We start from the raw sequence: 24,686 nt of genomic DNA, 5'->3' as shown, positions 1-24,686 counted from the left end.
GCTGTGAGTGTCTCTACAGTACTTTCTGTTCCCTGAGTTTGGATCTGTGGGTTACAATTAAGGCAAGTCAGGTCATCTGGGGTGATTGTAAATTGCAATGTTGACAAATGTATCTCTTATAAATTCACAAAGGAGCTTTAATTCTTCTATCTTGCAGCTTTCTTGGTATTGATGTGTGATGTTGTGCTTAATTATGGGGCCAAAGAGAAGTTTTTGAAAGACACCCAGAGGAGAGCATTGTAGAAAACAAATTTGCTTTCTATCCATTTCTGCAGCTGTCATGTAGGACAAAGTACTGAGAATTTCCCGATTGTTTATATATTTTGGATTTAGAACTTGTGTTTTTGGTAAACACAGTAACATCTACTTCGTTTTATTTCTAAACAAAAAAATGTAAACTTTGGTAGAGTCTGCATGTCTAACTGGTTGTAATGCCTTACCTCGTAGATATAATGAAATCTGGCATATCTGCCCTTGTTTTTGAAAAATATACAGCATCCCTCCCCCCCCCCCCCCTGTTTATTTAAAAAGTTGAATATCAGTGAAACATTAGTATGATGTCTACTACTTGTTAAAGTAGAAAATCAGAAACTTGGAACAAGTGACTTCATGTACTCTCATAACGTCTGCTATTCCGTGCAATATTCCTTTAAAACATGGTCTGACCTTCTCACACTGTATCAGATAGTTTGAACTTATTGTCCTTATCATTATGAGTGCTTTATTACTAATATTAGACCGAAAGACATTTTGGACTCATTATAACAGGCTTCAAAGGTAAGTGATGTGTTACCAGCAGTTACATTCTGGAATCCAGTGTTTTCCCTATAAATTGACTTTAATCTTTATATTCGACTACCAGTGCATGCTGATACACTAATTTTGGCATTTTTCTTGATTCAGCGCAGCTGCTGTGTGTTTTGGCTCCCTCTAATTTCATATGTCTAGCATGATATATACCAGCACTAGAGAAATATAACTTGAACAAGAATCTTCTAGCAGTTATTTTTTTTTTTTTTGCTCAAGAACATACTGCCTACACACTGTTCTGACCAATAAAGGAGGAAAAAAAATCGGAAAACTCAGCTTTGTGTTTTCCTTTAAATCAAATCGATTTTTGATGTGCAGTATTTGAAAAAAATCTGGATTATGGAAAATATCAGTACATTTTAAGATTAATTAAAATCTTATCTTTTTAAGTAGAGACAATTGCAGCACCGCAGTTATAATTTTTCTAAAATATCTTTGGCTTAAACTGATTACCCGCAGGGCTCACAATTTTCATTCACCCACGAGCCATTTTCAAGTAAACATTCAGTCCAAACAATCAGAAATTCACTCATAGGGAAGTGACATGGATCCTCAAAGCTTGCAGTATATTTTTGTCCTAAATAGTAGTGCAGAAGTTTGAATTATTATTATTGGTATTTATATAGAGCCAACAGATTCCGTAGCGCTTTACAATATTATAAAATGGGGGAGGTTTAACAATAAATAAGACAATTACAAAAAACTTACAGGAATGATAGGTTGAAGAGGACCCTGCTCAAACGGGCTTACAGTCTATAGGAGGTGGGGTATAAAAAAACACAACAGGACAGGAGATGGCAATCACAAAGGGTGGGAGTGAAGCAGAGCTGGATTGTGAATCCTGATTACCCTTATAGCAGAAAATTGAAAAAAGAAACTCAAGACTGTGCAAAATTTGGTGCAACAGAGGTTTATTCAGTCACAAAAAGTCAACGTTTCAACACACTTGGTGTCTTCCTCAAGTCACCATAGTAGTGGGTGTTTTTTCCAGGTATGTCTAAACTGTTGCCTCTTTGTGATGACTGAACAGACCATCATTGAACCAAACTTTGCTGAGTGCAGAGTTTCTTTTTGAAGTTTAATACTTTTCAGTCTTATGGAACCAGGACCTTAACTGCATCAGAGGCAGCCAAGATTGGCTGATTAATGTATTGCTCTGCACATTAACCTGTTTGTATCCTTATAGCATAACTAGCTCAATGCAAATTGCTCGGATTTATCTAACACATACATGCTGCCAGTTTTCATGCCTCCACTGGACTCAGTTTGGACACATATATTGTTGCTATCAATATTTCCTTTTCATCAGCACTAACATGGAGATAGTTGGTACTATTACCTCCTGGGATTTCCGTGCCTCCAGTTACGGGTTCCAATCAGTGGCAGATCCGAGGGGGAGGGGAAAGCACCAGGACAAATTCCCCCGCCCCCGAGAAGCCAGGGTAGTTTATGTCTGGTGGGCAACAGTGGCTGAATGAATAAATGACCACCAATTTCCAAGGCCTGTAGACATGTTGTGTATGAAGCGGTGTATCTGTCTCTGTGTAGTTGTATGTGGGTATAGGTATCTGCGTTTGGGCATTTGTATTAACCTGTCTGTGTGTGGGTGTAGATGTAGGCATTCCATGTTTATAAGTGTATGTATCTGTGTTTGTGCAATTGCATGTGTCTATATTCTAAAGCTTAACTCTGACACACGGCCATAGGAATTTATAGCAGTGTTTGGGAGTGAGGTAATTCATCATAGGTGCACCTTATGTATTACTAATAGAGACCTTGCTCCGATTGTATGTGATAATCCTGTCTTCATAGCGGTACTATGTCAATTTTGAACTAAGGTGCTGTAATGTCCTTACACTTAGACCACTACTGCGGGCAAGAGTGCCCCTTGAAATATGATGTTTTCTTCCTGACATCTTCAATCTTCAGAGTAAAAATCGATTTAGTTTAGGGGTTATTTACTGAAGAGAATCCAAAATGAATTTTACATTTAAAACCAGAGCAGCGAAAATAGAAGTATAGCCGACTTAGATAAATGTTTCCTTCCAGCTATTTTGACCTTAAATCTGAAATTTACTTTGAATTCATTTGAAATTCTTACTTTAGTGAATAACCCTGTTAATGTTATGTACTTTATTAATATCAAACTGCATGTGTTATTTTTGTTTTTGTTTTGTTTTTGATTTCTCTGTGGGTGGAGTTGTGCATTTGACTCAATAAAATAAGTATTCATCCGTAACTATTGATACATCTGAGTAAGTGAAAACCCTTTATGCAGGTTTACTAGTGTGTGTGTATATATACATGTAAAATGTATTCTATGTTTACATTAGGAAATCAGCATTTTCATGACCGTTCTACATTAATTGGCTCTCTATGGAAATGTAGGATGGTTTCCAAAATATATCTCATTTAATTCCACGAGGGCCCCAAACACAAGATTGTGTTTAATTGCTTGTTCGAATCCTTGAATACAAGAGTCAAAACCCCATCTGTGTTCAATAAAGTATAACCAATATCTGGTAATGTGTTGCGTTTTGCTATGACTTCACGGAAGACTAAAAGAGTTCTCCAAGAACAATCTCCTTTAGTAAATCAGAGAGACACAGAGTGTAAAATAATTGAGATACAAGAAAGGAAGCTAAAAGAGAAAGTTAGAGGAATAGACTAACTGTAGACTTATTCTAGTAACATCCCTTGGATGTTGGGCAAAAGTAACATGCCCAGGACGTACTTGGAAACCAGAGTAATCTGAATGTACCTTTCCTTGGTTAAATAATTTTTGTTATTATTATTATTTTGCTATCTTTAGAATGAAAGATTCAATGCACCGGAATTTGTCTGAGTGAAAGAGGCGCTCAAGGCACAAACACAATTTGTACGCATTTTATAGTTTTTGTACAAAATAATTAGCTGTAATGTTTGTTCTGCCTCATAATCCTGCCTCCTTTGTTTTACTTTGAATTCTACAAAGCAGCCTCTCCCCCTATACTTTATTCCTTGCGTTGTTGATTTACCCTTTCCAAATAGTTCAGAAGATACCATAGACTATAATGATAGCCTTGTCGGTAACAATCAAGGCCAGTTATATAATATGTTGAGTTTTCACAAGATTAAACTAAGTTTAAGAGTATCTTTTTATTTTAGTATAGCGAGTGACTATGGAGGTTCATGTGGTTGTGTCCGTTAAATACTTTTTAGCCATGGTTTCATTAGGACTTTTATGGTTATTGGGTCGATTGTCGATGGACAGTACTGAAATTAAGAACTCAGGGGTATTGATTGATAATATGTTAAATAAAACAATTATTCTATGGATATCACTTGAGAAGCAGATATCAACCAGTAGGGTTGTCAGCATGCACGAGTTTGGACATCCCTACTCCGTTGAGGAAAATGTGGTCAATTCTTGAGTATGTACCGTGGGGTGTCGAATAGAACGTGTAGTCACGTGTGTCTGGGTGTTGGAGCCTCCAGGTGTCTAGGAGTTGTGTGTCGGTGAGGAATGTGTGCAGTAGCTTGTCCTGTGCACCTCTCCCATGGGACCTGGGTGAGCCTGTTTTCGAGCTCCTGTCAATAGCTGGACATGGTACAGCGTTAAAGTCGCCCCCCCACTAGTGTTATCCCTCCCCCTCCGACGTTTAATATTGTTGTGAGAGTGTCCCAATATGTTGGGTCTGGTATGTTAGGAGCGTACACGTTAATGATTCTTTTTTTCGTGCTGTGTATTGTGCCTGTTAGAGCGATGTAGCGGCCCTCCGGGTCAGCTAGTGTCTCAATTACGTGGAGTGGGCAGTTTTTGTGTACCAATATTGCCACTCCGGCGCGTTTGTGTAGCGCTCTCGCTTCGTGGGTCTGTGGGAAATATCTGTCTTTCATGGTTATTGACGCTGTCCTAGGAATGTGGGTTTCTTGTATAAGGGCATTGTCGATTTTGCGTGATTTCAGGTTTCTTAGCAGTAGCCTACGTTTGTTCGGGGTATTAAGTCCCTTAACATTGAGAGAAGCCACTTTAAGGGCCATTTGTGGGGGGTGTGGTGGTGTGTTCGTGTGAGCACCTACTTTGTTGTGTGGTCTCTTTCCCACTGGTCGTGGGTGGATCCCCCTCGTCCGGGCTGCAGGCAGCAACAGTCACGTATTGTGGTGTGGCTATGAAGGAGTCTCGTAGATAACCTTTACTGCAAAAGGAAATTACACCGTTAACATTCAGGATAGAAGCATAAACATAAACATAAACAAACATAAATAAAGACTCTGGTCTTACACCCTGCCAGAGATAGCTGGGGGCGTGGGCTCCCCTGTCCGAATAGTATGTAAATCCGGACGTAACTATGTACAGGAATTCTGAGATATGTGTTTGTATTGGTATGTCTGATATGTTGGTGCCTCAGTGAGGTTGCCGGTTGCGGCTCTCCCGCACTAGGTCAAGTATCGCTACGGGCAGATCAGCAGACGTCGCCGGCTCCAAGGCAGTGTGCGTTGTGTCTGTAATGGTACAGCTGGTACAGCTGCGGTGGTGTTTGTGCTGTATCACTAGTGTGTGGCTTGCGTGTGTCGGTGGGCAAGCAGGCACTTGCGATTGTCATGATCGTTTGGAGCTGGGGGTGAGCATAGGTTCCAGTGTTGCGTTATGGGGTGTGGTGCAGTGGAAGAATGGGGGCTAGGTTCCAGAGCGGGGGTGTCGTTATGACCCAGAGTTAGAGCTGAAATGTTTTTTTTTTTTTTTATAAAAGTGATAGTGATTTGTTGTTTGTTTTATCCCCCTCTGAAGTGTACCTTTGCATACGTGTGGAGGTGTGGTGTTTGGCTACCGACCATGTCGTTCGGGGGAGCATTGGTTAGCCTGTTTCTCCAAGTGTCACTATACCTCAAACACAAACCGTGAACTCATAAGCATACGACCTGGCAGGAGGTGTCTTTCTTGCGCCTCATTGTGGTTTGTGAGGGGCGGCCAATAGATAAAGTCTCAGTGTCAGGTCTCTTTCAATTTTCAGTGTGTCCGCGGTGGTATACTCCAAGAGTCACTTCTCGCTGTCCTGCCACCTTGGCTTGAGGCAATGGGGTTATGGAGCAGGTCTGCCGGGGCCTGATGTTGGGTGTTAGGAGCTAACTGTAGTTCGCAGTTTGGGTAAGTCCATTCCGTGTTGGGTGCGGAGTTGATATCATAACGTCTCTGGGGGGGACCTAGCATTTGTCGGGATTTCTTCATGTCCTCTGAGCTGGTGGATGGTCGTCCCTTCTGTGGTCGTCCGTGGAACCCATTCTTTGCCTCTTGGGGGGTGAGCGTCTTCTCTGTTCCCTCGGAAGTCGCGTATAGGTCTGCACTGGGTCCATGGCGTACCAATCCATGATGTGCACCTCTGTGAGTTTCAGTGTCCTGATAAATGGTGACACGTCTCTGTGTTCTGCTATGATGTGGTTGGTCCCTTTAAGTGTAACAATAAGGGCTAGGGGGAAGTCCCATCGATATTTGATGTTTCTAGCCCGCAGTTGGTTTGTGATCGGTTTCAGGTATCGCCTTGCTTGGAGAGTGAGCCATGAGAGATCTTGGTAAATCTGGATCTCGTGCCCATGGAACAGCAGTGGCGGCTCGGTGTCTCTTAGCTTCTTCAGTATACGGTCCTTATCTGTGAAGTAGTGTAGGCGACATATGATATCTCTTGGGGTGTCTCCGTTGTTGCTTTTGGGTCTGAGTGAGCGGTGCGCTCTGTCAAAGTGGATCGGTGTTGATGGTGGTTTTTCTAATAATAAATTGAATAACTCTTGCAGGGATGCTTGTATGTTTTCAGCCTCAGTTTCGGGTAGGCCCTTTATCCTGAGGTTGTTCATGCGTCCCCTATTGTCAATGTCATCCAGCGATCTCCGGAGCTGTGACATTTGGGTGTCGTGGGCATCTAAGCGGTCTGAGAGGGTGGTAAGTTGGGCCTGTACTTGTCCCCTATCTCCCTCTAGGTCTTGGACACAGAGGCCTACCTGCCTGATGAAGATTCTAGTTTCTGCAGCATAGCGGTGAGGTCTGCCTTGGAGGGCAAATTCTTAAGCAGTTCCTTGATGTCTGGATCCGCTGAGGCTGCTGATGCCTCGGATGCGGCTGGGCGGATTGGAGAGGTGTTCTCCCGCCATTGGCGCCATCTTTGCCTCTCCTTGATCCGCCATGCGGCCGGCATAGTCCTTGAAAAACTTTGTTACCGAGCCCGGTTTCTCGGCGGGTACTTTCCCGCTGCTTGTGTGGGGGCTTTGCGTCCTTTGGGGTTCCCCATGATTGCGTGCGCTCGTGTCCCAGCTATTTTAAGTGCCTGCTTTGCCGGAGCCGAGCTAACACGCAGCCATCTCCTCTAACGGTCGGCCACGCCCCCTACCTTTTTTTTTTTATTTTATTTTTTTTAGCAACATTTTTTGGCATATACAAGCATAACCATTATTATCTTTTATACCAAGAATACAACTTGTTATTTTTATCATATTTACACGATTCAATGAAGAAATGGTGCACACAAAATCACCTAAAAAAATAAGATCTAGACATCGTATAACAAAATAACATCTCAATCATTGTCACTTTTCATTATATTTTATCTTGGATTCAGACTTATTGCACTATTGGTTGCCCTTGTCTCTCCTTTTGTCTCCATATATATACGAATACCTTGAGACATTTCAACGTGCCTATTCCTGTAGAAGAATCTATCAAGTTACACTCTATCAAGTACCTCTGACCTTCTACCGCTGCCCTAGTGAGATTTTTATTTGGGACAATTTATCTCTACTGGCGCAGCCCTACCCCATTTTCTTTTATTGCTTTTTTGATTTGTTGAAGGGTTGGAGGGGTTCCCTTCGTTAGGGTTGCTGCCTGCTTACATATTGTCTGCTCAGCTGTTTAATGCTTGAGAGATCCCCTGGATACTGACATTTCACGAGATCGATGCATTGCAATCACTTGCTTTTCATAATCACTTCAAGATGTTTTACGTTTATTTAAATCAGACGTTTATCGTTTGAAATGAATGTTCTGCACAAGCAGCTTTGGATGTAAATATGCGTGTTCTCTGCATATATAGATTGGAATAAATATAGTAAATGCACGTTTGAGTGGCACAGGCTATTTGTCATTTAAACAGTTTTATCTGTAGTAGCATCTGTACAAATTGTTTTATGTATAAATCAAGATTAAAGGGAATTTAAATTTTTGGAGGGTTTCTGCTTGTTTTGCTACTTTAACATGAACGTTTATATGCATATAAACCTCTGCCGTAAAAAATGTATTGATGCATGTGTAGATTTAGAGATCGCAATAACCCAAAGTGGATGCTGACGCAATTAACGAATAAAATCTTTCCTGGTATGGAAATAGGTGGCAATTCAATTTATTCCATACTGTGAACTTTTCACTAGTGGTTGGCTGCCAGCATTAGGATTGTAGTGTCTTGGTGACGTTGATACAGTGATGAATTTAAAAATGCATTGTTCTATTGACATACTTACAGTTTCCAAAAGGGTCAACATTAATTGGTTACTCCAGTGATTTGTAGTGGTCATGGTGCCTGGAATCTCTATGTGCAACGTTTCACTAAGAAAAGCTGAACATATTCGGTTTTAACCGTCTGCAGCCAGAGGTGTACCCCCACCTCCAGTAGCGTCATTGGCGCGTCATTAGCCATCCTGGAACAAGAGTTCAAGGCTGGCTAATGTAAATTCTGACTAATGCCTAATATCAGAATCAGGTAAGAGGGCAAACAGTTGTAAAATTATTTGCCCAATTCCATTGCCAGGGAATGGCACCAAAGTACTCCTACCAATACTCGCAAAAACATGACATACAGGGATATAATTTCTAATTAGTGGGGTAATAGCTGCTTGATCCAAGGAGACATCTGACTGTTATTTTGGGGTCAAGAAGGAATTTTTTCCTAGTTTGTTGCAAAATTGGAAGTGCTTCAGACTGGGTTTTTTGCGTTCTTTTGTATCAACACCAAAAACATATGTGAGGAAGGCTGAAGTTGATGGATGCAAGTCTCTTTTCAGCTATGTGACTATGTAACCACTGCAGTAGGCTATAATGGTAACGATGGATGGAGCAACCTTTTAACTAGGGGGTCAGTATTTTTGCATCTTCTAGTTGTCAGTATACCTACCTCATTGTTGGCTCTTAATATAATGATCTTTTCTGAAGATCTGCGCTCACTATTAGCATTCAGCTTATCGAGTAGGGGGGCATTAGTGAAGCAGTGTCTCGCTGACACATGCAATTTATAATTCCGAATTGTCATAAATAAACCTTTGTAACAATAAGTTTATTTTTCTCTTCTCTTCAGCCGTCCAATTTCCCTTACAAAGAAGAGATCATGTCGTTGAATCCAACATGTCTTGTTGTGATGATACTTTTCTTCATTAGTGTCATCCTGGCTTTTAAGGTAAGTACTTTGAATTAATGACTTACTTTAACATGCTTCATTTTGCAAATGGTTCTTTGATTTTAGCATATATACAGAGAGAACGTTTTCCTTTGTATTGCAGAAACCTTTAGATGATAAAGTGAATGAGTTATTTTTTTAATCACTTTTAGACAAAAAAAAGAAACTTCTCAAATAAATGGATTGTATAATACTTGTTTACAATTTCATATTTCCCGATTAGTAACCAAGTTTGTCCACACCATCATTTTATTTTCTAACTTATGGCCTTTGTATGATTATCACTCATCCCGTTTGCCAATGGTGACTTTAAAGGTCACAACATGTAAGTGGATTTATCTAGATCTTAACTAAGGTCCTGATATTATAGTTTTGGATGAGCTTTTCAAATAATGTAATATCTTGATATTATTAATATATATTTTGATATGTGATGTGATATATTTTTTATATTTTAATATTCAGAAAAAATAATAATTGTAAAGGTTTACTTAAAAATATTAAATAGTTTTGAAAAGCTTAAATCTATGACTTTTAAGGATAATACAATAAAGCATATGAATGTACATATGTTCCAACTCATTAAAAAAAAAAAGTGGAGAGTTTCTTGTGTGTAAAGTCAGGCAGCCAGTTCTGGCCTCTAGGGCCGCACAGAAGTCTTCTATCTGTCAGTATCTCCGCCATAGTAATTGAGTGCAACAGGGTAGGACATTGTAGCCCAGCGTCCATTGTTTCTTATGGTTTGAACTTGAGACATCTGCGTCATTGCAAGATATTGTTTCCTGTCCCCTTATAACCAATCACCAGATATCAGGGGACAAAATCTCTATGGTTCTAAGGCTTAGATGATGCCCTGGGTATTGTCATTGAGAGATTTAGTTAGTTGTGAAATCTTTGAAATGTATTATTTTGTGAAAATACCACTGTTTTAACGCAGCACCTTGTTTGCCAGCTGATGACTAAGATAAAAAAAATAGAATGTAATGCAGACAAGTTCCTCTTGGATTCATACAAAAGCAGAATATGATTCAGCCTTCTTAATCCCTACATGTTCCCAATCATTTGTTTCCACTTTCTGCATAATCTTTGATGGCACAAGTTAACTTTATGTACTCCAAGTCATTCAGTATCATGTCCATAATAATTTGATATACTACAAAGACTTTAATTTAATATTTTTTAATACGCTTTCAATGAAAAAAAAAAATGTAATATTTTTGGATAAACGTGTAAAAATATATATTTTTTTAAATATTGAAATCTCAAAAAAAAAAATAGCAAAATATTAAAAGATTTTTTCATGATAATAAATCATTTTAAACGTTTATGCAAAAACATTAAATCATTTGAAAAAAACGTATCCAAAAGTATTAAATCTAGGCCAAAATGGGAAAATGCTCAAATAAAAGGCAATATTCCAAAATATATATTTATTGAGGCTAGTTTGGAGCTAATGAAAAGTCTAAAAAAAATAAGTGCAAGGAAAAAAGGAAAACATTTATCAACATTAACTTTTGTGAAAACATAATAGTGGTATTTTTCATAGCTTTATGAGAGATAGCTTTTTTATCTATGGATGATAGACATTTTGGAAAATACTTCTGGTTATTCAATGCCAATTGCAGAAACACGGTAAACTTGATTCTTAAAATACTTTGAAATTACAGGAAATATTTTGCAAATGTGCCTGGTCCTTGTCTTCATACATCTCAAAATTACCATAAAGAAGCCAATAGCTTGAGTGTCTTCATCTTCCAAAAGTTACATTGTAACTCAGACTTGGCCTTAATATTTATAAGGAGAAGGAAAATATCTTCACTCATCAAGAACTATTGGCCGAAAATGTCTTAACATCTGCTAACCTAGAGCTTTAACACAATTAGTCACCAAAACAACTTTAGCTTACTGAAGTAGTTTTGGTGTATAGATCATGCCCCTGCAGTCTCACTGCTCAAGTCTCGGTCGTATAGGAGTTTAATCAGTTTGTTTATGCACTTCATGTAAAATGAGATCTAATGTTTGAACTTCATTTATTGCACACTCTGTTTAATTTTGATTTTTTTTTTATCCCCTGCACTGTAGCTTACCTTAGTAGCTCTTCAGACCTTGCAGGAGCGTAGTGTGTGTGATTTAAAGTACAATTTACAGAGCAGGAGATGAAAACTTATAAAGCAAGTTAAAGTCTGATTAAAAAATGAAACAATTTTTTTTATGAAGACTGTGTCAGTCACAGCCAGGGAAGTTGTGACTGACCTGCATAAACAGAAACAATAGTGAATTAGCTCCTAAATGGCAGATAAATCAGCAGTGAGCCTGCAGGGGCATGATCTATACACTAAAACAACGTCATTAAGCTAAAGTTGTTTTGATGCCTATAGTATCCCTCTAAAGTAGAAAATTGTAACACACACACAGTGAACTGAATGGATTGATAGCTTTCATGGGGAACATATGATATAAACAGTTACAGAATGGAAGCCTTTATTAGAGGTGAGTTGATCAATATCAGGGGAAGCATTGTGACAACCTACTGGTTGGTTTGTTTTGAGAGAAACTCAGTTGCAGTGGAATGGCAACCCTTTGCAAACATGACCTTCCTAGGTGCCTGTGAGTGATACAGGGACAAGGGAGATATATGAGGACATGGGTCCTTTATTTACAGAGCAAGCAATGTAGCCAGAAAGGAGCAGACAGGAAGCGGTGTCAGGCAGTCCAATGGTAAGGGTTAGCAGCAAAGGAGCCAAGTCAACAGTCAAGTCGAAGGTCAGAAGCCAGGAAATCCATGAATTGGAAACAGGATGCCAGAGGTCAAGATCGGAGACAAAAAGCATGGTCGGGTTCAAAACCAAAGGTCAGAAGCCGGGAAGTTTACTGAAAGCCAAGAATTAGGAACAAGGATCCGGAACCAGCATCAGAAACCGGAACCATGACTCTAGGATACTGGGCAACACCATAACATCCACACATTGACTAATTGCAGTGCATAACATCCACACACTGACCAATTGCAGTGCTTGGGTGATTATACACACCCTGTAGGCAGAGCCCTCCAGTGGCTATAAATGATGAGCTGGGACTTGGCGCCATATTGGCTATGCCACAGTCCCTCCTCTCTGTCCCTCCAAGCCTCCGTTCCCGATCCTCTCCACATGCCCTTTATGCGGGGTGCCCAAGCGGAGACTGGCACCGACCGCTGACATCAGAGTGAGGTGAGCGCGCATGAGCGGTAAGATGGAGACAGACGCCGCGGGCGCTCTTGGACAGGTAAGTGTCATGATACACGCAAGACATATACCAAAACTGCTGATCTCACGCACAGACTGTTCCAAGCCAGTCTCACTCACATAATTATTCAGATGATAGACAATGTTCCTAGTGCAGACTAGGGTAAACAGTACCTGGGTAGACAAGAACCAAAATCTGACCCTTTTTTTACATCAGTAGGCATTACTACAGATGTTAAGATAGAAATCTGTTCTTCAGTACATTTAAATATATATATATATTATTGGTTTTGGTTCAAAAGGATGAAAACAACAGTATGACCTACGAGGATGTGCAGAATATTAGGAAATATTTCTCTGAAACATTCAAAGGCCCTTGAGAATCCTGGCAAACATAATAAATAAATAAACTGGGAAGGAGAAGTATTCATTCTTGCATGAAAATAAAATACACATATTTTATATAAAATGTATTCAAAGCTAAAGAGCCATCAATCCTTTTAACAATGGGCTATTTCGTCTTTCTATATCATCCATCCAAATTTCAACATTTCAGCTCTACAATTAGTGCAGCATCTAAAATAAAAATTGATGATCAACTCTCTCACTGAAAGGGTTAAGTAGAATTTGTTTGTTGTGATTTTTTTTTTTTTTTTTTTAAATAGAAATTTGCAATTGGCTAAATATATTGCCTTTAATTTCACAAATCAAATAAACCATTAACTTGATTTTCCAAATATTACAGATGTTCCACAAGAAAAATAATGTCAGATTAATACACTTCCTAAAGGAAGGGCCTGCCAGAGGAGATTAGTTTAAGGCCAAAATTCATGTAAAAGTGTGTGGCCTAGAATGATGGTGTATTTAATGTAATTCTTCTTACGGGAAGAGTGAAGGGACATTTGGTGTAGTGTCTTGTGTGAGCATGCCATTTTTAAATTGCCATGTGTTAAGCTAATTTGTCCTTTGGATGGAGCAATCAGATCTGTTTGTTTCTATCCAGGCTTACCTGATTAGCTGCGTGTGGAACTGCTATCGTTACATCAACAACAGAAACTCTTCAGATGTGCTGGTCTATGTAACTACTAACGATACTGCAGTGAGTATACAGTTTTTTTTTATTCATTTGTTAAATCCATGCCAAATATGTTTTTGGTTTTTTTAAATTATTGGCAGGTGTTCATGGAAAACTGTAGGCATAACAATAATGTTAGCTTAGAGGGACATTATAGTCACCAAAACAACTTTAGCTTAATTAAGTAGTTTTGGTTTGTAGATTATGCCTTTGAAGTTTCACTGCTCAATTCTCTGCCATTTAGGAGTACATTACTTTTGATTTCTGTTCATGCAACCCTAGTCACACCTCCCCTGCCTCTGACTCACAGAGCCTGCATGAAAAAAAGGTTTCATTTTTAATCCGATGTTAACTTGCCTTAGATGTTTCTATCTTCTGCTCTGTAAATTGAACTTTAATCACAAACAGGACAAGAGATAAGAAATTAAAATTAAATAGATTGTGCATTAAAGGAAGTTTGAACATTAGATCTCGCTACAGAAGTGTTTAGGAAGGCTGTGTGAGTGACATGCAGGTAGGGTGTGACTTGTCTAAACAAACAAAGTAATTTAACTCCTAAATGGCAGAGAACTGAGTAGTGAGACTTCAGGGGCATGATCTCTAAACCAAAACTGCTTCATTTAGCTAAAGTTGTTTTGGTGCCTATAGTGTCCATTTAATATAAGAGACATCACTCTATGTGAACAGAAGTACAGTTCAATATTTATTGAATTTTGCAATGATTGCTAAAATCAGAGTTCGGTGCCTATACTGTCCCTTTAACACTTGTTATTTGGCTAGCATAATGTATAGACGAGATGTTATTCCATATACAGTGTCCCCAAGTCACATTTGCATTGACAGGTGATTTTTAAGTGTTACATTATGCATAGATGCCAACGGTTCCACTTATTTGGCTTTTTGTCCCAGCAAAAAAAGCAGAATGGCTCCTGGAACCATTCGTTTAAAAAAAATACTGATAAATATATATATGAAATATATGAATAAATAAATCTGCTGGTTGATTTCACATAATAAACATATTGCATAACTTTAGTGGCAGGAATGGAAGGGCGAGTGAGGGATCGCGTCCATGATGCAATTTGTGCCACTGGCAGGCTCTCTAGATGGCCCCAAACCCTTCTGCCCTGGCTTCGCACTTGCCAAAGTTGGAGCGTGTGTCTATATGACTCTTAAGTTAGTTTCTCTCTCTCTCTCTCTCTCTCTCTCTCTCTAACTATAGTTGCACACCGTAAATGTACAAGTATCTTGTTTACATTAAATGCAAATGTGATAAATACAATTTCCATTTTGTTGATATGTCCCTAAAGTGCTGAAAAGTGTCACCCAAATGCTAAATGCCGGTATGATTTGAAGCAATTATCACCATCTGCTAAATGTTTGCCGAATTACTCTCACACACAGTGTTTGTGTTCCTAACCATTTGTCACTGTCAGAATAACTTCAGTGCGCAATCACAACACAGGGATATGGTGAAAATAGTTTTCTGCATTACACAGACACCACAGCCGTCACAAAAAATTAGCAGCAATTAAAATAGAAAGTGAACACTCTCAAAACCCGATCATTCTGATTCATTAAATAATGCTCAAATACACTTTGGTTATAAGTTCAGTAGGCTTTCAATTACTAAAACGTGATTTGTTGTAGTCGAAAAAAAATAATGTTAAATATAGAACAAAATTATATTACCAACTTGATTATTTATTCTTAAATAAAATAATCCACAGACAATTCATTGTTTAGTAAATAAACCTAACTAGTATATATGCGAATAGAAAACAAGAGCTGACATCTGTATCGTCAATTTATGAATTAGCGTTTATTTTTTGTTTTCTATATTTTCATGCATATTCGGATTGGCATTGATTTTTGAACAGTTTAGACTATTTTAAAGAGAACCGGGATGATAAAAAAGGATTATATTTTTTAGAGCCTAAATTTAATTTCATTATGGGAGATGGAGATTGAAGAATTACAGAGAAACAGTCTATACAATATAACAAGAAAAAGTGCTTATTAAAATTGATTTTCTAAAGCTGATGGGTGCATGGGGAGTTGGTCAGAGATTCTATTTATGAAGCAGAACGGGTTTTAAACTGTACATTTTTAAAGTATCTACATTCCTTCACTTTTTGTATGCTATGCCTAATGGCACAAAAATTGTAAACACCTCTCTTTAGTAAGCATATGTTTGATTATAGTGCAGAGATCACACAGCCTCCTTCTTGGTGACACAGATGTCTTAGTCTCCTTGATTAGACTAAGGTCACCGGGTTGCATGTCTCTTCCAATTATTACACGGCTGCTATAAAGGCCTTAAGTGCAACAAATAGATTATCGGTTGAGTGATATATTTCTTTGACTACAGATAAAGGGACCCACCAGGCATCAATACAACTTTAATGCATTTGATGGATTTTGGCCTCATTAATATGCTGCTTTTTTTTTTTTTTGCATGTTTAAAGCTTTATAGGTTTAGCACAAAAAAAAATGTTTTACAGAATTCTGCACCATAAGCCTACCTCCTTAGCCACTCCCCCTCATGCTAGGAAGACTTCCTTATCAAATGTATGTACACAGTCTCGGCCCCAACAGCACTGAATGAGCTGCTTTTAATTTACAACCTGGTTGCAGGCCGTCTGAGAAACTATAAGCAGGTATTGATATCCTTACTATGTGTCTTCCTGGGTGTCCTCTCTTTCTGATGCAGGTTGTTTTGTAGTTCATATGTCTCAGTGCTGTCAGTTGCTGAGCGGTGTACATGCATTTGATAAGGAAGTCTTTTGGGCTAAAGAGGCTAAAAAAAAAATGATGCAAAAGGTATAAATATTTGAGCATAACCTCAAAATGTTTTAAAGCTGTATTGGTGCCTTGTGTCTCTTTAGCCCTGCAACATTCCAATATTGGCCTTGTAACTGAACCTTTCACAGTCAGTCACCAAAAAACAGTAATGTTTAAAACGATTGTTGGTAATTAACAAGCTGCTTCAACTTGGTGTAAAGTGGAAAAGACAAGTTAACGACTGCAAATTCCCTAAGAGACCTAATAAATATACTAACCTGCATAGACCCATGCCCTATTTTGAGCAGTTCAGTTTAGCACAACCTCCACCCCAGCAATCCAGCCTCACCACACCCAGATTCTTATCTTTAAAGGGACACTATAGTCACCTGAACAACTTCAGCTTAATGAAGCAGTTTTGGTGTATAGAACATGCCCCTGCAGCCTCACTGCTCAATCCTCTGCCATTTAGGAGTTAAATCCCTTTGTTTATGAACCCTAGTCACACCTCCCTGCATGTGACTTGCACAGCCTTCCATAAACAATTCCTGTAAAGAGAGCCCTATTTAGGCTTTCTTTATTGCAAGTTCTGTTTAATTAAGATTTTCTTATCCCCTGCTGTGTTAATAGCTTGCTAGACCCTGCAAGAGCCTCCTGTATATGATTAAAGTTCAATTTAGAGATTGAGATACAATTATTTAAGGTAAATTACATCTGTTTGAAAGTGAAACCAGTTGTTTTTTTCATGCAGGCTCTGTCAATCATAGCCAGGGGAGGTGTGGCTAGGGCTGCATAAACAGAAACAAAGTGATTTAACTCCTAAATGACAGTGAATTGAGCAGTGAAATTGCAGGGGAATGATCTATACACTAAAACTGCTTTATTTAGCTAAAGTAATTTAGGTGACTATAGTGTTCCTTTAACCCCTTAAGGACCAAACTTCTGGAATAAAAGGGAATCATGACATGTCACACATGTCATGTGTCCTTAAGGGGTTAAATATAAAAAGTCTCTTGCTAACCACTTTGTTAAAACTGTGCAAGTGTTGACTGATCCCTTTTTACTGGAAATCCGTATCGCACCCCACTTCCACTCAACTGATGCTGGAGTTCAAAGTGATACCATTAATGGATTGTTTAGTGGCTTCTACACTTAAGCTTAGTGCTACTGGGTCTGATAACTAGTTTTTTGAGGTTTTTGTTTGTGAGAGTGGGAATGATTACATTTTCATTAGGTATTGTTCTTTGTTTCCTTTTATTTCCTTACTCCCAATCAAACATTCAATGTTACAGAATTATAAAAAGGTTAACTGTTTCTTTAAATCAAAACCTATCTAAGCTGAGCTCTGTGTTTTGAGATGTTGTGTAGATAGTTGGTAACACTACCCTGCAATGTCTCGTACTCTGAATCGGTGACTCCTTATGAAAATAGACAACTGCAGTTACGCATTGTCCTTGCGGTGTTCGGTCTCCTTCCCTAACTTCTATTCCAGCTAGTGATGTCTGTAGCATCCAAGAGCATTCAAGGACATAAACTGCTTCTTAAATGATGAAAACATATTACCAGCCCGCAGACAACACCACACTGTGAAAAATCTCCCCTACAGTGTTCTAGTTAGTGAGATAGAATGATACTTGTGTTCTTAAGAAATAAGAAAAAATGCAATTTCATGAAAGAGAAAAAAAAGACTTATTTTATATTCTCATCCTGGCATGAAATATAAGCAAGGTGTGTAGGAAAAAGCGCAGCTTGATGTATAACCTTATTTATTTAATAAGGAATACATAAAAATAAAGGCTAAATTATAGTGATTTAAATACAAGGTTTCTCTAAAGCCTGCACATTATAAAATGGAATTTTTGTTTTTAATGAGTGAAACATTTTTTTTGAAGAGTAACACAACATTTAATTACATAAATCAAGATAAAATAATACCTCCTTCCCCCAAATAAATTATTGAATTACTATTCATGCCTATATTATACATGTTTTAGCATCAATACGTGGTCATCACATACCTATCAATATAGGGAGGTATGAAACCAGGATAGTTAGAGTGCAGGCTTAAGAGGGCATGTCAGTGACGCCACTTGTATCACTGGCGATACCCAAAATGAATGGTACCTGCTGTTAAGGGGCAAGGTCCACCCAAAGAAAGTTTGTGTCCGCCCGGCACGAGAATCCACGCCTGGCTGTCTTCACACAAAACGGAGCACTGTAGGCTGTAGTAGTTATGGTGCTTGTAGTGTCCCTTTAATGTATGAAGAGGGATGGCGAGAACGAGGAGTTTCCATACTTGTTTCTTTTCTTAATATATAAGGTAAAAGGAGACTGATGTTTGGATACTGCATACCTAAAGAGACAAAAATCACTTCTCTCTGCTCTCAAATAGTGGTAAAAACGTGAGCATAAAAGACAAGAAATAATCGCAACAAAAACAAGCGCAACAGTGCTACTGAAATGTAATGAAGGACATTCAGAATTACAAGCATCTCAGGAGATATCAATGTAGAATGCCCGTGGGCATCACCTGAAACATTTGTAATGCTGTAATTTGTCTGCTAATTTATTAGGATTGGACCACCGTAGTCTAAAACAATAATTATTTGAAATTAAAAAAAACACACAACTTTTTTGTAAGAAAGCTATTTTATTACAAGTTTTATTATGCATTAGCATACTTATTAGGTGAAACCCTCTGTAAAAACATCTAAACAGAGGTTTCTTACTTACCTTAATACAACGCCAGGCGAAGTTCCCAGCATTGGTCTTCCATGCCTCGTCAATAGAGTAGCCTGTGGTTTTACCGATTCGCCAGTTCAGGGGAGGAAGTGGGAAGGAGGATGAAGGGATGGAAGGACGGAAAAGTTATTTTGCCTGGCTTGGAAAAGGTAAGTATCTTTCCAAGCCAATTTTGTGAATAGGGAGTCACTGATTGGCTGAGAGTGTCAGCTGACCGCTCTCAGCCAATCAGTGGCACCCCTGCCCTGCGGCACTCCGTACTTCCTGAAACTGACATTTCAGAAGCCGGATGTCACCTGGGGGGAGTTGAAATCGGCATTGGAGGCTCCTACCGCAAGAACGGTTTAACATCTTGATGTAAGAGTGCCTCCTCGTGCCATAACATCTTCATTTAGATGATGTTGTTATGGTACCTAAACTTTCCCTTGAACTATATGTGTGTGTGTGTGTGTGTGTGTGTGTAGCACATTTGTTATTTGTTCTTTGCTTCCTATACTTGCTATCTTCAAACGTATTAACGTTACTTTCTGCTTGTGTTGTCTGCCTCCATTTAGGTTCTGTTACCTCATTACGAAGACAGTGCAAGTGCTGCCGCTAAAGAACCTCCACCACCTTACGTCTCAGCTTAAAGAAGAAAGTCATACTCCTTAATAGCAACGAGTCTTCAAACAGCAGCTTTGTACATGACCCTGGGAAAATACTACATTTCATTTGTTATACCTTACTGAAGCAGCAGCACTACCAAATATCTTGTCAATGAATACATTATAACTTGCATTAATCTTCACTGATGGTCTGGGCAACTCAATCCAACAATGTGTGATTATATCGCCAAGCTTGGGCAAGCTGCGTTTCTTCAACTGCTTGATTACAACTCCCATCATCCGTAGTCAGCACTTTTTGGCTTAGGATAGTGGGAGGGATTGTGGCCCAGCCGAAGATAGAGAAACGGGGCTTGCACGTCCCTGGTATGATAGGGTTTCTACAAAAAGAAGTCTGGGGCACAAGTCCAAAAATGAATCAATCAGCAGGAAAATTGGTTCCCAGGGTGATTGCTTCACGTTTAGAGTTTAGCCCCAGATTGCCCTTTTTACATAACCTACACATTGATTAGAGTTGCTATTCAATAGGGTTATTTACAAAACTGAGATTGTTAGGAATTGACCAGGGAATTGCAAATCATGGTCTAAGATAGCCAGGCTGGAAAAAAAATAAATTGGAGATTTTTCTTTCAGATTGGATATTTAGACTTACAATTTGCAACTCTAGGACCAAATCCTGGGTTTGGAATTAACCCTATATGTGTGTTAGTGCAGTTCACCCAATGAATCTTGCTTGACTTCACCTTATTGTATTTGCTAAGTGTTTGTGCCATCTTATAATACCTGCTAGCAATAATATCTAAGACCAGCTATTAACGGCTACCATCGCTTTTGTAACAGGAGAATGCAGTATTGAATTTCTATGCATATTGTACAGTAACTAGATATAAAAACTTTCCATTTTACTACCATCCTTGGTGTTATGTGTTTATGTTCCTTTTAAGTATTCTTTCTAAATATTAGATCCTGAATTATACATAGCTGTAGCAAAGTATTTACTATTTGATAAGATCTGCAAAATGTGCTAACTGCATGCATCAAAATGAACATACAAAATATATTACCGTATATGTAACCGTAATTACGCAGACATATATAAGATAATAATATATATGTGACATATAAATCGAAAATGATGTGCATTTTAAAATATCAACAATTGATTACGTTTACTTAGTGCTCGGCCAAAGTAAATAGAATAAATTACATAAATATAGTCATTGAATATAAACATATATACCCAGCCTTGTTATACCTGCTACAGTGAAACAATTTGTAAAAGAATGAAGAGTTATTCAGTAAAGTGAGAATTCAAAGTGAGCCAGCCTGTTGGTTATTGGTGCTTTAGGTTATCAGAAATTACAGATTTTCAGCATATCACTCACTAAAATTAATGAATTGAAGCACTGTGGTAAAATATTTAGACTAATAATGTCAGCCATTTTTGCTATCTGTATATTATTAGCGGTAACATACAATCTGATCATAAAATGGTTTAGCTTGGGACCACATTGTGTATTTTACTAAGCCAAGCGTTGTGGGTAATTGATCAGGGAATTGCAAATTTTAGATGGAAAAATACAGTTAAAGATTTTTTTTTTCATATGTCGTCATTTTAGCGTAAAATTATAGAGACTCTATAGGCACACAGACCCCTTAATCTCAATGAAGCTGTCTGGGTGCCATTACTGTTTTGCAGTAATGGCAATATTTTCATTGTAGGGTTAAGCTTCCTCTAGTGGCTTTCATACTGACGGTCACTAGAGGCGCTTCCAGTAAAACTCAACTATGTCTATCAGATTGTCTCAGGGAGATCATCTGATTGGCTAAACACAGTGCTTTATGCAAATGCACTTTAGTCTCCCAATGCTTTCCTATGGGAATTATTTGGATTGGCTGACATCACCGATCTCGATAATCTCAGCCAAAGAGGTGGAGCTAAAGACCAAAGACCACCACTGCAGGGGGGGGGGGGGGGGAAACAAGTTAAACTCACCTTTTTAACCCTGGTAGCAGGGGTCAACTCACTTAAACAATGACAAGGGCACTATAGCATTAATATAACACATTTTTATTCCTAACACTGTAGTGTTCCTTTAATAATTCCTGAATCAATTATTTCTACAATGAATAATTCTACTAGTATATATATACATTTATTGAGACAAAGGATATATATGTAAATACTTCTATATTTTTGTTATCCTGCACATCAGTTTACATGGATTACAACAGGCATTTTGTTTTCCTTGCTTATATAGCGTGCAATCTAATTGAGTAGGTGGGATGATTTCTTTATATTGACTGTGTTATTTTACTAAATTTGGTTTTAGTTTCTAAGCTTATCATTAGTCAAGGGGTTTACAAACTGATTTACCCACCTATGGTAAATTACAAAAATTAAACCTATAGTATAATGCATGGATTTTATGCATTTTGTAAATATGAATTTGCATTATAATTGGTATTATCTGGTATTTTAAAATAAAATAAAAGTTTAACTACTTAGATATCAGAGAAATAGGGCATATTATTATATACAACCTGTAGTGTCAAGGAAAGCTATACCCTACGCTATGTACTTTCAATCCACCATTGTGGATAGGTAACTAAGTGACATTATCTAACATATTGTACTAAACAATGATACATAGTTTGAGCATTGAAAATACCCATGGCATATAATGATATGTGCTGACCCTTGGGATACCAGCCTTTAGAAATTGGTCTTATGATGTATGTTGAGTTTTAGTTGGCATTATTCATCATCAGCTCAGTTCAAAATCTATTATTTTTTGGATTTGGTTTTTGGATGTGTTACATCAAATACATTTAGCCACAATAAAACAATTTCACTTACTTTTGAAGTGTTTTAAGTGTCTTTCTGTTAAACTGTAAAATAATTATTGTTTTGTGCGTGGAATCTGTGAGCTGATCGTCACTGATTATATAACGCCGTGCTTGTCAAAAATACTACCAAATAAACTATAATAGACCCAGTACAGACAGCCGCAATACATGTAAGAGCTGTAAGTTAAACCATTCTAATTAACATAATAAAAATGGTAGCTAAAGTAAGCAATACATTCACAGACAAACCGCTTGCAAATGTATAGGACAAAATACATTATGTGTTTTATTTTGTAGCTGCTGTAGAACAAAGCATCATTGAAAAATAAGGAAAAAAATAAAATAAAAAAATAAATAATATAAAATGAACACAATGGTAAAGTCCACGTTCAAAGTAAATAATGCAATCTCAGACTTCTGGAGACCTTTATAGACCCTGAATTGTATGTATATAGAAAACACAGAATAGAACATTATATAGAAAATAACAGTGAAATTTGGGAAAACAATAGAATTGAAGGATGCAGAAGTGCCAAACTGTCTGTTTCTTGAAATTATAGCCGTTAAAACAACCACTTCATCTCATTAATGTGATCTGGGTGAAGTACCCTTGTCCCATTAACACTGCCATGGTTAAGACAACATTAGTGGCTGTCTTCCAGAAAACCACTAGAGCGGCGTCCTGGACTCTAACAAAGTTTTATTCCATGAAGTTACTTTGCACGTCCTTATGTTTTGCATGAGGATTGTGAAGAAAAGAGACCTCAGCTAACCTTTTCTTCTATGTTTTGTGTTTAATTCCCCTTTTTCTGCCAACAGTAGCTTATCCGTTCGGCAGTCTGCATCACCAAACCACGACCTCCCTCCTTGCTTGTTGTGATCTGAGCACCGACAATTAAGTGTTCCCTGGGTGGCCGTTGTTTGTATAGCCGCACGCCACGAGGAAAAGAAAACGGCGGCCATCTTGTCCGCACGAGGCGAGTCAGCGGGACTTGGTCGTCGAGTGTCTGGAACTAAAATCGGACACTCGACCGTGCGAAGTACCGCTGAAAACTACCGGACGGCCGGTTCTCCCACTTGCCGAACACCCAGAAGAGCGGCATTCGGTAGTTATATCCGTATGGACCAGGGGAACAATCGCTCCTATGAGCCAGGAGGGTATTTTCGGGACTTTTGACAGTTTTCGCCCTTTTCCCCAATTGACCGACCCCACACACTGAATTCGTGGAACTGTTTTGGGCAGGAGCCTCGTGTGTGGTCGGTAAACTAAGACTTCCACACTTTTTAAGAACCTCTGAACCGATCTGGGTGAAATTTGGATATGTTTGCCTCCCAGATCGGGGCTATCAGGGGATATGTATTTTGTGGGGATACCTTGTGGGGAAAGGGGTGTTCCAATGTTTGGGTAAAATGTGTGCCCTCTGCCTGGAGATAATTGATTTAACCTTTAACTTATCTCACTATCTTCCAGGCAGAGGAAGGGGCGTGTAGTAAGAAAATACTGTACAGTGATTGGTAATATGTTTGTTTGTTTTGGGAGGTCCTCTTGCATGAGGACCCCCATAAAAGCCAGCCTGTTTCAATAAAGCTTTAGTTCTGTTACACCCTTCATGAAGTCTTGGCTCATGTTTGGGGAAAGGATACTCTAACTACTGGGAAGGATTGTCGTGAAGCTGTATTCATCTCTACCCCCTGCTGGAGCTATGGTCACTTATACTCAGCAGCTGGAAAAGGAACGAGGGACCGCAGTAACATCTCCCCTGCAGGTCTTAACAAGGATATCTAACGTTTTCAAATTCCTTATAGGAAAGCATTGATTCTATGCTTTCCTACTTGTAAGCTCTAATACATGCGGTGCTCGCCCATTGACATAATGTCCCAGGAGTAGAAGACCGAGGTAAGTTAAAAACAAAATTAAAAAGTTTCTATACCTTTATTCACCCTGGGGGTGGATCTAAAGTAATAGGGGCAGGGACACTATAGCATTAGGAACACAGTTTCCTAACATTAGAGTGTTCCCTCAAAGAATTCAACACAAACATGTTTACTCACTAAAGTGAGAATTCAAAGTAAATTTCATATTTAAATCCAAAAAAGCCAAATTTAGAAGCATAGTTGACATAGAGAGTGTTTTTTGTTTGGCTATTTTTCCCTTGAATTTAAAATTCACTCAGAAGACTGGCATTGC

General features: G+C 38.5%; 1 protein-coding gene across 1 annotated transcript in view; it reads left to right on the top strand.

Annotated features, from left to right (window-relative positions):
• Window positions 1-21,616, top strand: part of LAPTM4B (lysosomal protein transmembrane 4 beta) — a 67,849-nt gene extending 46,233 nt beyond the window's left edge. The window contains exons 5-7 of the mRNA XM_063451218.1: window positions 9,123-9,221; window positions 13,449-13,544; window positions 19,601-21,616. Coding sequence (XP_063307288.1) covers window positions 9,123-9,221; window positions 13,449-13,544; window positions 19,601-19,675 — 270 coding nt within the window. The 3' untranslated portion in view covers window positions 19,676-21,616. The remainder of the gene's footprint in view (window positions 1-9,122; window positions 9,222-13,448; window positions 13,545-19,600) is intronic.
• Window positions 21,617-24,686: the final 3,070 nt, after the last annotated feature.

Source organism: Pelobates fuscus, chromosome 4 (assembly GCF_036172605.1).
Source record: "Pelobates fuscus isolate aPelFus1 chromosome 4, aPelFus1.pri, whole genome shotgun sequence".
Classification (NCBI taxonomy): domain Eukaryota; kingdom Metazoa; phylum Chordata; class Amphibia; order Anura; family Pelobatidae; genus Pelobates; species Pelobates fuscus.
This window is presented reverse-complemented; position numbering and strand designations above follow the sequence as displayed.